The sequence below is a fragment of the Neomonachus schauinslandi genome, chromosome 13 (assembly GCF_002201575.2).
Source record: "Neomonachus schauinslandi chromosome 13, ASM220157v2, whole genome shotgun sequence".
In the NCBI taxonomy this organism is placed as follows: Eukaryota; Metazoa; Chordata; class Mammalia; order Carnivora; family Phocidae; genus Neomonachus; species Neomonachus schauinslandi.
The window spans coordinates 88,602,282-88,616,233 of NC_058415.1; the positions used below are offsets into that span (position 1 = coordinate 88,602,282).

A 13,952-nucleotide genomic window follows, 5' to 3' on the forward strand; every position below is an offset into this window, starting at 1 on the left:
GTCCGGTAGAAAAGAGATCCTGCTTTCTTTGTCTCTTTTGGGCTTTTTCCTTTAAATTCAGCTTAAGGCAAAAGTTTGGCAAAGCGAGTCTACGTAAGGCCGCGTGAGGGAGGACGAGGGGAGCTGCCATGGGGGGCCGCCACTCACAAATCAGCAGCAGCTGCCAGTCAGGGTCATAACCAGCCCCGCCTCCTCCCGCCCAGAACCTCTTAAAGAGGTGTTTAAAAAAAAAAAAGAAGAAGAAGAAGTGAAAAAGCAGTTGTTTCGGGGAGTCTTGCAAGTGAATGACTGGAATTGCCAGAAAAGGAGACCCAAGGTGAAGGGGGGACGTGGGGTTGGGTGTCCCGGCCGGGCCTCCCCCTCCCCGAAAGGATGCAGGTGCCAAGAGGTCTGGGGGAGGCCATCCCGGGGCATTTGCACAGTGAGATCCGCCCGCTCGAGAAGGTAGAGTGGTTGTATTTTGCTGAATGACTGAAGAGTCCGTGTGGGTGTTGTTGGAGCAGTGTTATTATTTGAGTCCAGCCTAGCAGGGCACGCTGGCTGTTACCGGTGCTTGGGTGGGATCACCACCAGCGGCTGCCCGTACTTGGGCCGCCACATGAGGACCTGAGCGTCGTTGGCATTGGGCTTGACCAGGGCGCTGGGCGGTATCGGCTCGTTCTTGCTCAGGATTTTGGGCTGGTCCTGGGCAATGGGCTCCCGCAGCCTGGCGCGCTGGCCCAGGGGCCGGTTGGGGTTCACCTCGATGCTGAGCTGCATCCGCCAGTGCAGCGTCTGCAAAATGATCATGTCATTGGTCGAGGTGTTGGTGGCCACCAGCCACGTGGTGAAGCTCTGGTCCCGGTAGATGTTGGTCAGCTTGGCCACGTTGCTCTCACTGACGGGCACGGCCCACGTGACGCTGGGATAGAAGTTGTCATTCATGCTGATGATGAACTTGGAGTCTCTCTTGGTGGGACCCACAATAGTGCACGTCTCTGTGGTGTTGCCGTACCAGGGGTAGTTCACCCCGTCTGAGTCACTGATGGCCTCGATCTTGCCCTCCTGGAGGTCCGGGAGCTCCCAGCTGGACCTGAGGACAGGAAGGCCAGTTTACTCAATCAGCCACTCATGAGGCTGCGTTCCCCCCGCTCTGGGGGTGGGGGGGTAGGGGCAGACAATACACAGACATCCACCGTCCCATCTGGGTTCCCCCAGACAGCCCCCTTCAAAGCCACATCCTGTTCTCCTGCATCATCTCATATCAGTCATCACTACTGTTACTATAATAATAGCTCTCGGACGGAAGAGGACACCAGCCTGTCTCCCATGTGGCTGGGGGCACAGCGGCATCCAGGGAGCCCCCCCGCCTTGGACACTCATCAACAATCGTGTCCATCCCACCAGACAGATAAAGACAGTGAAGCCGGGGCCGGGGGAGCTTTTCCAGGCAGCCTGACTTCATCCAGTGCTGTTTCCACCTGAGCACCCATAATACCGAAGCTCAGGACGCTCTGCACCCAGAATTCTGCACAACAGGGTAAACCAGCCGTGCCCTCCAGGATATAGTACTTTACAGGATGCACTCCTGTTCACAGCAGCATCATTCACAATGGCCAAGCGATGGAAGAAACCCACGTGTCCATTGGCGGGAGAATCGATAAACAAAATGCAGTCTATCCACACAATGGGAATATTATTCAGCCTTAAAAAGGAAGGAAATGTTGCAATATACTACAACATGGATAAACCCTGAAGACATCATGCTGAGTAAAATAAGTCAGACACAAAAGGATAAATGCTATATGATTCCACGTATAGGAGGTTCCTAGTGTGGTCAAATTCATAGAAACAGAAAGTAGAACTTGCCGGGGGAGGGGGAAGATGGGGAGTCAGTGTTTCACGGGTGCACAGTTCCAGGCGGAGAAGATGGAAAAGTTCTGGAAACAGATGCACAACGATGTGGAGGTACTTAATGCCACCGAACTCAAAAACGGTGAAAATGGTCAATTTCGTTAGGCGTATCTTATCACTATAAAAAGATGCACTCCTCTACCCAAATGCATCATTTGATGTTAGCAGTTAGCAAATTTGGGGACACTCTGGGAGGGATGACTAGGAATGCGATGTTGCTAATTTTCCTGTTCATTTCCTTTCTGTTCTGTGTTTATTCCATTGAAAAAGTCACAAATTAGGGTAACACCTGCCTACTAGGCCACCTCCTGCCTGGGGCCCTGAGCTCATCAAAGTCCCAGGGAACTGGGGCAACAGCTCAGACAACCTCCCATTTCTGAAGTGCCCACCAGTCCCCGAGAGCCACCAGGCCACAGCAGCCACGGGTGGGTGGTAGCAGGATGAGCCTGCTGATCCGGCTCCCCTCGCAGGTGGGTACCTTGGACCAGAGAAGGAGTTTAGGGTCCCTGTCCTGGATTTATTAGAAGCCCATGCCTTTGCCCACCTGTGCCCAGGCGCCCGGAAGGCACCCACTCTGTCCTCTCACGGTGGCTACACCAACTTGCAAAGGTTTTTATCAAAGGCAGAAAATAGGGCACCTGCACGGCTCAGTCAGTTAAGTATCTGACTCTTGACCTCAGGTTAGGTCTTGATCTCAGGGTCATGAGTTCAAGCCCCAAGTTGGGCTCCACGTGGAGCCTACTTAAAAAGAATAATAATAATAGTAATAATAATAAAAAGGCAGAAAGTAAACTTGCAAAAGGAACTTTGCTCTTCCACGGCCCCCTTTCACTGCCTAAGAGCCAGCTTGTTTTTTGTTTTTTTTTTTTTAAGATTTTATTTATTTATTCATGAGAGACAGAGAGAGAGAGAGAGAGGCAGAGGGAGAAGCAGGCTCCCAAGGAGCAGGGAGCCCGATGCGGAACTCGATCCCAGGGCCCTGGAATCATGACCTGAGCCGAAGGCAGACGCTTAACCATCTGAGCCACCCAGGCGCCCAAGAGCCAGCTTGTTTTGAGGGAGTGGGACTCAGCACTAGAATGGCCCCTCTCTCCCAGCCTCAGGTTTGCTTCCCTTCCCCAGCCCCCAAATGCCTGAGCCTTGGCTCAGTCACAGACAGGTGATGGTCCCCATGAGCTGGCAGACAGCCGTGTCTCATGTGGGATATTACTCAGAACCAGGTCCCAGGGCATCTGCCTTCAAATCATCACAGGCCAGCACGGGCTGCCTCTGCTCCCTGGGGTCCCAGTCCCTGCCCCTCCCCCTGGTCAAGGAGGTAGGAAGGAACTCGGGTAAGGGCACAACTTCCGGGGAACACAGACCAGCCTGGATCCAGCCCCAGTCCAGCTACTGATTGAGTCACAAATCTCCAATCCTCTGTTTTCTCATCAGTTAACTGTGGATAATTCTACCCACCTCGCAAGGTTTTTGTGATGATTAAATTCGTTAATATAGGGCGCCTGGGTGGCTCAGTTGGTTAGGCGACTGCCTTCGGCTCAGGTCATGATCCCACGGTCCTGGGATCGAGTCCCGCATCGGGCTCCCTGCTCTGCGGGGAGCCTGCTTCTCCCTCTCCCACTCCCCCTGCTTGTGTTCCCTCTCTCGCTGTGTCTCTCTCTGTCAAATAAATAAATAAAATCTTAAAAAAAAAAAATTCGTTAATATAAATAGCAATACATGGAAGCTCCCGGAAACCAACTGAGGGAGGCATTTAGAGGTATGCCGGCCCTGCCTGACCTGAAGCTTTTTTGACCCCAGTTACAGTTTTTGGACGATACATGCTTGGAAGGGAGTGGATTGCATACGGTCACTGCCTCCTCTAAGATTCCCTGTTTGCTCTGGAATGACCTTGGACTTCAAGGCAGACCCTCAGTCCTTTGCTCCACGGCATGGAGGGGTGAGCTGGGACCCAAGCCCTGCACACACTGAAACTTCTCCTTTCTGCCCAGCAGAGATACTGTAGGTAGGCTCTGGTACACAGAGGCCACTGAAAGGGGTGAGCTAGCCTCCCAGGACCGCACACAGACACAAGTGCTCGGCCAATGGGTCGATTGGGAGTAGAGGCATTTTGTGGGTAAGTGCAGACGCGCCTGTGTCCACCTTCGCACACGCGAGCAGAAGACACTGGTCTCCCTTGTGTCTACCCCCTTGGGGTATTCACTGGCTTCTGCTGGTCTTCAGGGCATGACCAACTAAAGAACTTGTGGGACCCAGTGCAAAGCAAAAACTCAAGATCACCTGTTCAAAAATGAAGAATTTCAACATGGCAACAGCAGAGCACTGAACCATGCGAGGGGCCCTCCAGAGCATGGGCCCAGTGCGACCCTGCAGTCTGCACACCCAGGAAGCCGCCCTGCTGCCACAGGCCACCTGTCACACTCCTGCCTTTGTCCTCTTAAGTGTGAGAATCCAAAGGACAGCAGGCCAGTCCAGGCTTGAAGCTGGACTTCAGAATGCTCTGGGATCCCCTCGCATCACGTCTGAATCAGACTCCTCAGCCTCCCTCACACCCCTTTTCCTGTGGCAGTTCCCATCCATCATCCAGTCACCGAACGTTTGCAGAGCACCCGACATCAGTGTTTGCAGAGCACCTGCACCCTCTGGGCACCTGGCACCATTCCTGACTCTCCTTCTCACCTCTAGATGCCCCCCTTCTCTTTGCCTTCACCCTGGCCAGGACCTCTGCCCAGGTCTCCCACCCTCTACTCCTGCCTCCTTCAATATTCCCCAGAAGCCCAAGTGATCTTTTAAAAACACAAATCTGTTCCCACCATCCCTGCCTCCAACCCTGTTAAACCTGCCATGACTCTTCATGGCCCTTGAAGCCGATGCAATTGAAGCTCAGGACCCCTCATGCTGGGGTGCACACACATACACACCCTCCCCAGGCTCCAGACCCACCAGCCACTCTCAGTTCCTCTAATGGGCCGTGCGCCTCCTCTTCCTGTGCCAGCTCAGGGCTACTCACGCCTCAGCCCCGGAGCCCCCCAGGAAGCCCACCCTGACCCTACCCCGTATCCAACGCCACTCCGTCCTCCTGCTGCTGCTTCCTGGCACAGCATGGCTGATTAAATAATCATGGCATCGTTTGCTGATGATCGCTAGAGGGCAGGAGCCGGGCCTCCAGGATTTGCCCTGCTGCCGGGCCTGGCCTGGAATCAGGCAAAATGAGCGCTGGCGGCCTGGATCAGGGACAGTGGGCAGCCTGCCCAGTCTGTCCTTCAGGGCCTGGGCCCCATGAGGGGGTCTCCTCAATGAGGCTAGAGCGCCCCAAGCTGCTCCTGTTGGTGCGCTGTCTCACCTACAGCCGCTGCCCCTCAAACAGCCCCTCCCAGCACGCGGCGGCCCCACGACACCAGTAGCAGCGCTCGTCCCCCAAGCACATCGGATGTGCCAGGTTCCCCGTATATACACGTCCGCGCAGCGCTTCTCCTCAACTACCCCGGGGCCAAGACTGGGGCGCCTTGGATGGCAGAGGCGCGGACACAGCAGAGGCCTAGCTCAAGGTGACTCAACCACAAGGTGGCCGGGCCAGGACCCACAGCGGCCAACAGACCCTCACTCAACACGTGCACATGCGTGCGTATACACATATGCGGGCATATACGCACACACGTACACACACAGGCCTGCCCAACACTGCACATACACACACACCCCCACACGCGCGTGGGCATTCACGCGAGCTCTGAGCACCATGACTGGCCGAGGACGTAAGTCTGCAGGGGTTATAGAAGGGCCTTCCCTGGGGCCTCCTGGGTGGCTCAGTCAGTTAAGCATCTGACCCTTGGTTTCAGCTCAGGTCGTGATCTCAGGGTCCTGGGATTGAGCCCCGTGTCAGGCTCTGCGCTCAGCAGGGAGTCTGTTTGGGATTCTCTCTCCCTCTCCCTTTGCTCCCCTCCACCCCTCATGTATGAGTTCTCTCTCTCTCTCAAATAAATAAATCTTTAAAAAAAGAAAGGAAGGATCCCAGGGTCCTGGGATCGAGTCCCGCATCGGGCTCCCTGCTCTGCGGGGAGCCTGCTTCTCCCTCTCCCACTCCCCCTGCTTGTGTTCCCTCTCTCGCTGTGTCTCTCTCTGTCAAATAAATAAATAAAATCTTTAAAAAAAAAAAAAAAAAAAAAAAAGAAAGGAAGGAAGGAAGGAAAAGAAAAGCCTTCCCTGGAGACTGAGGACGGGTAGAGGCTGTGCTGAGGGGCTGGGAAGCACCACCCAGGACTGGCCCAGGGCAAAGGCCTCTCAGTGAAAGGTGGAAGAACCCAGGGATGCCCAGGGCAGCACCTTGGGAGGGAAGGTGGGACCTGCTCCTTGTGTGACCGTGGAAGACAGAAGCCCAACCCTCCCCGTGGCTCTAGGAAGAGCCCTGGTCCGTGCCGGGCAGGGGCAGTGAGCCTGGGCCTGGGTTCTCTCCCCAGCATGGACGGCCCCTCGCACCCCTGGGGCTCCCCGCCTCTCCCAGGGCTCTGACTGCATTTTGAGTTCTGGACCCCAGAGCCGGACTGGCTCAGCCCACCAAGCCTCAGAGCAGAGTTTCCAAGCTTTACATCTCTTTTCATTTTGATCTGTCTGCATATCTCCTGTATTATTATTCACTTAAATTTTTTTCTTAAAATCAATCATTTTTAATTTTTTTTATTTTTATTTTTTTAAAGACTTTCTTTTTTGACAGAGAGAGAGAGACAGCAAGAGAGGGAACACAAGCAGGGGGAGTGGGAGAGGGAGAAGCAGGCTTCCCGCGGAGCAGAGAGCCCGATGCGGGACTCGATCCCAGGACCCCGGGACCATGACTTGAGCCGAAGGCAGATGCTTAACGACTGAGCCACCCAGGTGCCCCAAATCAATCATTTTTTAAAAACTACATTCAGTTTTTCCTAAGAAACACACTGAAATAACATGTTGGGTAAGCCAGATGTATTTTTTTCCCTGACATACATTAAAATAAATATGCTGCTTTAAATTCAAATTATACTTAGGCTTAACCAAGATCACTTAAATATTATTTCACATCCCACAACTGATGCCTGTCAGATGCTCTGAGTAACTTGCTTACAGACAAGCATTTGAGGCTTGAGGACAAAGAGGGCCGCCCACACCAAGGCTTTTCTGCCCATGCTGGTCTCGGGGCCTCAGATGGGTCACATGGGCATTTAGGTCTTATCTTCCCCCACCCTCAGTTTTATACATTTCATGGTTTGTACAGTTTGCAAAGAGTTTAAATTCAGTAAAAGTTTGTAACCAGGAGCCCAGTTTCCCGACTTCTGCCCCATGAGGCCACCCACAGGGCTGGCCCCTTCCCACCAGGTGCCTGCTCTCCGAGGGAGGGTCTGGGGGTGTCCCCCATCCCTGCCTGCTCCCAGGGTTTCCCCCAAACAAAAACCCCACTGCTTCTGGGGCCCAGTCCCCTTCTTTGTCCAGGCCACAGCCCCGGGCCCCCCGGAAAGAACCAACAACAGTGCCTAATTTGAATTTTTAGTTATAAAAGCTATGCTTTATAAAAGCTGTGCTTTACTTTTTTTTTTTTTTAAGATTTTATTTATTTATTTGAGAGCGAGTGTGCACAAGCAGGGGGAGCAGCAGAGGGAGTGGGAGAGGGAGAAGCAGGCCTCCTGCTGAGCAGGGAGCCTGACATGGGGCTCCATCCCAGGACCCTGAGATCATGACCTGAGCCGGAGGCAGACACTTAACGACTGAGCCACCCAGGTGCCCCAAAAGCGGTGCTTTTCTTAAAAAAAAAAAAGCTGTAGAGAAAAGTATAAAGTGAGAAACAAAAGCCGCATCTTCCATGCCTTCCCCCACCTCGCTGAGGTTACTCACCACATTACACTTTGGTAAACATCCTTCTAGACCTTTCTCTGCACAGACACGCAGTACATGTTCCCACTCAGTGTTTTCTTTTTAACAAAACTGGGTTCCTACCCTACATATTTTACAACTTCATAACAAAATGCAACACGAGGATCATTCTCTCCCGAGGCTGCACCTCTGGGTCTGCCTGGTCGGTAGTGACGGCCTCCGCATCTCTCGCACCAGACACAGACCGTAATTCCCCGCCCCACTGACGGGCGCCCGACCTGCTCCCGGCGCTTTGCAGTTACAAACAGCGCTGGAGTTTCCAAACTCATACCTACATCCTTACGCCCTGGCTCTTCCGTTCATGCATTAGGCGATTTTTTTTTTCTCTCTTCTTTTTTTTTCGGTCAGGAGATTTTTTCCGTCCGCCTACTCTATGTCAGGCACTGGGCCAGGTGCTCCAAGTCTCTGTAAGACAAACTCCACAAGCGGAACAGCACTGAAGGGCATGGCTGTTTGGAACTGTCATAGATCCAGCCAAACTCACCTTCTAGAAGCTGTCTACATCGTGCCCCCTCCAACCGCGGGTGAGGCTGGCCACTTCCCCCCACCCCCACCCGGGGCATTAGTGATCAGTTTCATTTCTGCCCTGATCTGGTCAGCGAACAACAGAGGATCTCAGGATTTAACCGTTATTCCCCTGATCACTGCGGCGGCCGGGTCCCTCCTTGCACGTCTCCGTGCACAGCCAGCTTTTGTTTGCGGCACTGGGCACTCGGAAGGTGAAGGTTGGAGCCATCGCTTGGCTAGGGCCGGTCCATGGGGAGCTCTCTTTGGGCTGGGCAGTCCTCCCCCCAACTTCCTCCCACCCCAAAGCCTGGAAACAAGGACTTCCCTCTCCCACCCACGCCGCCCTCGCCTCTGCCAGGGCCCAGCAGATGGGGGAGGCCGCCTTCCGGTCCCAGAGAGGAAGCTTCGTCCTCGATTGTTCTGTGCGGGCCCGCGCAGCAGGAAGAGGCCACATGGTCCCCGACCGGAGCAGAGCAAGCCCCCTTGGGCAGTGGCCTCAGGTCTCAGAGGTGGCTTCCCCAGCATAAAATGAGGACCCCATGAGGCCCTGGAGACACAAGGGAGGAAGGGGAGCCGGGGTAGCTGTGCACATCCCTCCGCCTAAAGCCTCAGTCCCTCCACCCCTGCCTGGCCCCTGCCCACCAGCCTCCCACGGCCCTGACGGCAGGTGTCACCACACTTCTGGCTGGAAAGACCCTTCCTTGCAGGTCTCCTCACTCACGGCTCTCATGCTGTAGGCGGGCCTGCAAAACCCAGCCCAGAAGAGAGCACAGCACTGCCACAGCAATCTTTCTGCTGACCCCACTAGGCATTGCAGGATTAACGGGGCCATGGATCGAGTGCGTGGAATGCACCGGGCATCGTGCCGAGCTCTTATCGCGCCTCATGTCATTTAGTCCTCGCAACCACCCAGGGAAGGAAAGGACCGTTCTCCCCATGTCATAGATGGGAACAGAGAGGCTCAGAAGGGTTAAGAGACTGGCCTCAAGTTGGCAGCTCCAGTGTAGGGCGGGAGCTGGGATCCACACCTGGCTGGACTAGGGCGTGGGGAGTTGCACCGTCCACCCACAGAGACCCTCTCTCTTAAGCTCTTCTCTCCCCTCCACCCCCAACCAGCCCTGGCCTTGGCCTCAGCCATGCCCCAGCCTCCCTGGGGGCCCCAGAGGAGGGCAAGCTAGGGACAACATGAAGCGCCTCCCACACAGGCTAGAAATTGTGACTTGTCACTTCGAAGGCTATGCCAGCTGAGAGGTGGCGGTTGAGGAATCGTGGAGGATGGGGTTGTGGAGGCAGGTGTCTCCAACAGTTTGGAGGGGGGGGTGGCTCTTAAAGCAATGTGGGTTGGTCGAAAACCAGATAGAATCCTGTGGAGCTGGCATGGAGAGACTCACCATGTTGCAGCTCTCCTCTGGAGGAGTCGGGGCATTACTGAGGTGGGGTGCACGATGGTTCCGTTTCAAACAGTTCAAACCAGGATGTCATGCTAGAAAGTTCTCCCGGATTAGAGATTAATTTTAAGCAGGGATAATGTGCAGGGGTATTATGGGTTTCAGTTAAGTGTTTGGAATTAATATTTTGAATACAAGCCCGTTTGTAAAGGAGAGAAGCCCTAACCTTAACCCCTGCCACCTAGCTGCCCTCTGCCCGGGCCACGAAGGCCCAGGGCGTGGGTTTCATTTTAATTATTCCAATTGTGAGGGTCTTGTCCAGTGGTTCTCAGTCAGGGGCGACTCTGCACCCCTCCCGGGGACATCAGGCCATGTCTGGAGACAGTTTGGTGGTCCAGGCGGGGGCGGAATGCTCCTGGCACCAAGTGGGCAGAGTCTAGGGATGCTGCTCCCCTATCCCACGGTGCACGGGACGGGGGCAGCTGGGGCCTGCCCCGTGGTCTCTGCTCAGTCCCACCTGAACACCCCTCGCTTTCTGTCATGTCACGGGGTCAAAAAGACGAAAAGCATCATTTGGCTTTGGGAGGATCACACCTAAAATGCTTCCATTTACACTCAAGAAGGAGCAGACATCGGGCTTTCTCCAAACGAGCCCTTCGCATTTCCAGAGGGCGCCGGTCGAATACAGAGCTCTGCCCACGGCTCAGAGGAGCCACGCTCTCTGGTAATTCCACTTTTTAATACGATTTGGCCAATGAGTACTAAGTGGAGTTGCTTCCAACTCAGCGGCGCAGCCACAGGGTGGTCACCTAGAACTGTTCCCTCACTGGGCCCTCAAAGCCGCCTGCGGGGACTTCTTTCCCTATGCCCCCTGACAGCTGACACAAGGCACCAGGTGACTGGCCAGGGCCCCAGAGCCAGGGTGGTCGGCTGTTCTGCCCCTGGGCTGAGCCCAGGAGGGGTCGCTGCACACGGCCCACCCCCCTGCCAGGGAGCCTCAGGCTCTGCCCTCCGCCTGGGGCTGCTCCTGCCCCAGCTGGGGGCCCCAGGAAGAATGGGTGCATGGGACACAGGGCCCCCCCATGCTGTAAGAGGTGCCCCAGGGAGGGGGAGGAAACAAAGGGAAGCAAATGGAGAGCAAAGAAAACGGCCTTCAACCTCTGAAAACGCAAATCATCCATGACTTGCACTATTTTTAAATTTTTTAAAAGGCAGGGAGTGGGCGCTGTGTAAAAGACGGAGACCCGGGCTCTGGAGAAACTTCGGGACCAGGAGAAGTTTGCATGTATCCGAATTCTGCAGTCTCGGCCACGGTTCTCAGCTCCTCGCAGACACCAGGGCTCAAGCCCCTGGCTGAGAGAAGGATGGTCACGGTGACAACAACCCTGGGCTTGGCGCAGTGCCGACCGCTTGACAAATGTCACCTCCCATAATTCTCGCAGTAAGCCAGGAGGCAAGGGCTGTGACTGGCCCTGTCTGCGGACAAGGAAACCGAGGGCCAGAGTGGCTAAGGTCACACCCTGGAAAGTGGCAGAGCCTGGACTCCGGCCCGGGTCCGCTCGACTGCAACCTAGGTGTGCACCGGACACCTCTAACTGGGAAGCAAGGACTGGCGCGGAAAGGGAACGTCATCTTGGGTCTCCAGCCTCAGGCCTGCCTCCAGCCATAGTGCCTGAAAGGACACAGAGCCACCGCAGGGAGGCTTCCAGCCCCCGGGCACAGACGGGGAAGCAGAGGCCCCAGCCGGGCCTGCCTCTCCCCACAGCATGCCACCGTGTCTGTCTCAGCTCAGCGCCCCTGGTTCTCCCCCACTTCCTTCCTCCTGGCGCTCCTCTCTTTCCACGTTCTGCGAGACCCTCTGCCTTTCCCTCCGCTTCCAGGGAAGAAGACAGGCTTCGCCTAAAACCCCTAGAAAAACCTTTGTGTCTTGTCAATTATCCCGGATCCTTTACAAAGTCCCAAAAGGCTTCTGGCTTAAGGCTTCCTAGGACAGTCCACACCGAATAATTAAGAATCATGTTTTCCTTCTTGCCATGGAAAGTCGCCCCCACCGGGGTTAACAGCCACTTTTGAGAATCAAAAGCCTTCTGGGTATAGACATCAGGTTGACAGAGGGACAGGCCACCCACGCACCTCCGTGGGGTGATCCTGGTTACACCCCCCTTTTACGCTTTACCACCTTCCTCTTGTTTCCCTTACAACTTCAAAGGTGCCCCTGGAATTGTTAAGTGGAGAAGCGACAAGATCCAGTGTCCTGCCACCCTCCATCCCCTCCTCAGCCCCTCTAATTTCGGGGGCGGGGGCAGGATGTTCTGAAATCAGCGAAAAGGTCCAACTCCTGGGGAACACCCTGCTCGGCTCCTCACTTGCAGAACCGGGAAGCAGGGTGCACAGGGTGGGAGGCTGCCCTCAGGGCCTGCCTAGCTCCCTCCAAGGGACCTCGTGCTCTGAAATAGCTCTTTTCACCACCCTATCTTAGGGCGGCCCTGAAAGCGAAGTTGCTTTCCTTTCTATCGCTACTCTTTCCAGACCGGGGATGACCATCTCTGGGGCCAGAGAACATAGCAGGAAAGAAAACACAGGCCCCCCGTGTCCTGCACCGAGACGGGCATTGTCCTGGGAACATTCTGGAGACCAGGCTGGAGAGAAGAGGCCAGTGGGCTCCTCTCAGCTGTTAGGGCCCCTCTGGAGCCTTCTGGACACTGACACTGGATGTCTACATGCAGCGGCCTTCTGCCTTGGAGAGAGAAACACGCTACTCTGTGAAACAAACCAGGTCTCTAAAACTAGCGATCCTCTCTAACAAAACACCGTAGGAACAGCAAAGCATTCCCCCAGGTCCTCATGTGCCGCAGACACGAGTTCAAGCCCAGCACAAAGCACTGTACAAATAACCATGGAGGCATCCGAGGGCCCCATTCTCCTCCTGAGTATCGGCCACGGGTGCCTCCCAGGGAGGCCCGAGCCTGGGGGGGCCGAGTCTCAGCCTCTGTAATGGCCCCAGGACAGCACGCTTGTCAAATTTGCCAAAGAGGCACGTGGTGGAATGCGCCTCTACATTCTCGGCCTCTTGCAGGGAAGGACACAGGAACCCCAGGGGCTAGTGACAGAGGGAGGAAAGGTCCCAGAGCCATGACCCCAATCTGAATCAACAGGCAAACGCTTGAGATCACCTGGCCAAGAAGAAGTACTCAGAGGCCACTTCCATACCTGCCTAAAGCTTCCCCTCTGGCCCCCAGCCCCCACCCCAGGCCCCCAAGCTCCCCACCCTGAGCAGCCCCCCTAACACTTGCGGGGGGCAGTACTCACATGCCCTGCTCCCCGTACTGGTTGTAGAACTCCATATGGCTGCAGGCCTGAATCCAGCCGACGATCCAGGTCTCTTTCTTGGGGATGGGTGGCATGACCACCTGGGCCGAGGCACGGAAGTGGGGTGTCCGGTAGCGGAGCACCACGCTGGAGGACTCATCGATGCTGGTGGGGATGGGGTCGATAGAGGCTTTCACATCAATCACCGTGATACCTTCCCGGAAGACTCTGGCTTTGCCCCCGATGCTCTGAATACAGCCCATGGCACACAGTACCGCTCTGATCTCCAGGGAAGGCCAGCAGTCCCAGAGGAGACTGGGCATTGAAAGGATGGAGGCTGCCAGACCCAGTGCAGACAGTACTGCTCTCCAATCTCAAATCTCAAGACCGATATCCATAGGATAGAAAATTCACTGAGTACAGGGGGTTTGCATATCACTATCTCAGGCCTGTTTATAAATAAGGATTTTGCTGCATTTCAAGAGCCCTGGGTTCTCTCTTCTTCTGCTAGCAGTGGACAAAAATCACCGATATTCTTTGGGTTAAAAAAAGGAAAGTTTGGAGGTTAATGGATAATCATGTTGTTCAGACATCCAGCCCTTCCGTGCCTCCCACGCGGGGAACGCAGCTCGGAGACGCTTCTGAAGTCCTAGGGCGAAGAAGGCGAAGGCCGGCAGACACATAAATGTGGAAGGCTCGTCCCCTGCGCGGTGCCGCCACCCTCGCTGCCAAGTCCGACTTCCTGCCCTTCTGCCTTCCGCACGCGCTCGCTCGGGGCACACGCACCGGCCCCTCGCCCAACGGGGCCCAATCAATGGAAGAGCAGTTTCTGTTCGAGCGCGGAGGCCGGGGCGCCCTCGGGGGCGAGCGCCGACCCGCGGCTTCCAGGAGGCGAGCGCCGGGCTCCGGCCGCCCGCGGGGTCCCAGAGGGGCGCGGCGCGGCGCGGGTCCCCGTCGGCGCCC

General features: G+C 55.6%; 1 protein-coding gene across 1 annotated transcript; it reads right to left on the minus strand.

Annotated features, from left to right (window-relative positions):
• Positions 1–489: 489 nt before the first annotated feature.
• On the minus strand, positions 490–13,467 carry FAM78A (family with sequence similarity 78 member A). Its single transcript, XM_021691348.1, has 2 exons — positions 12,990–13,467; positions 490–1,072 (listed from the first exon to the last, which is right to left on the minus strand). Exons 1-2 carry the CDS (start codon positions 13,310–13,312, stop codon positions 544–546), a joined length of 852 nt encoding a protein of 283 aa, XP_021547023.1. The 5' UTR covers positions 13,313–13,467; the 3' UTR covers positions 490–543.
• Positions 13,468–13,952: the final 485 nt, after the last annotated feature.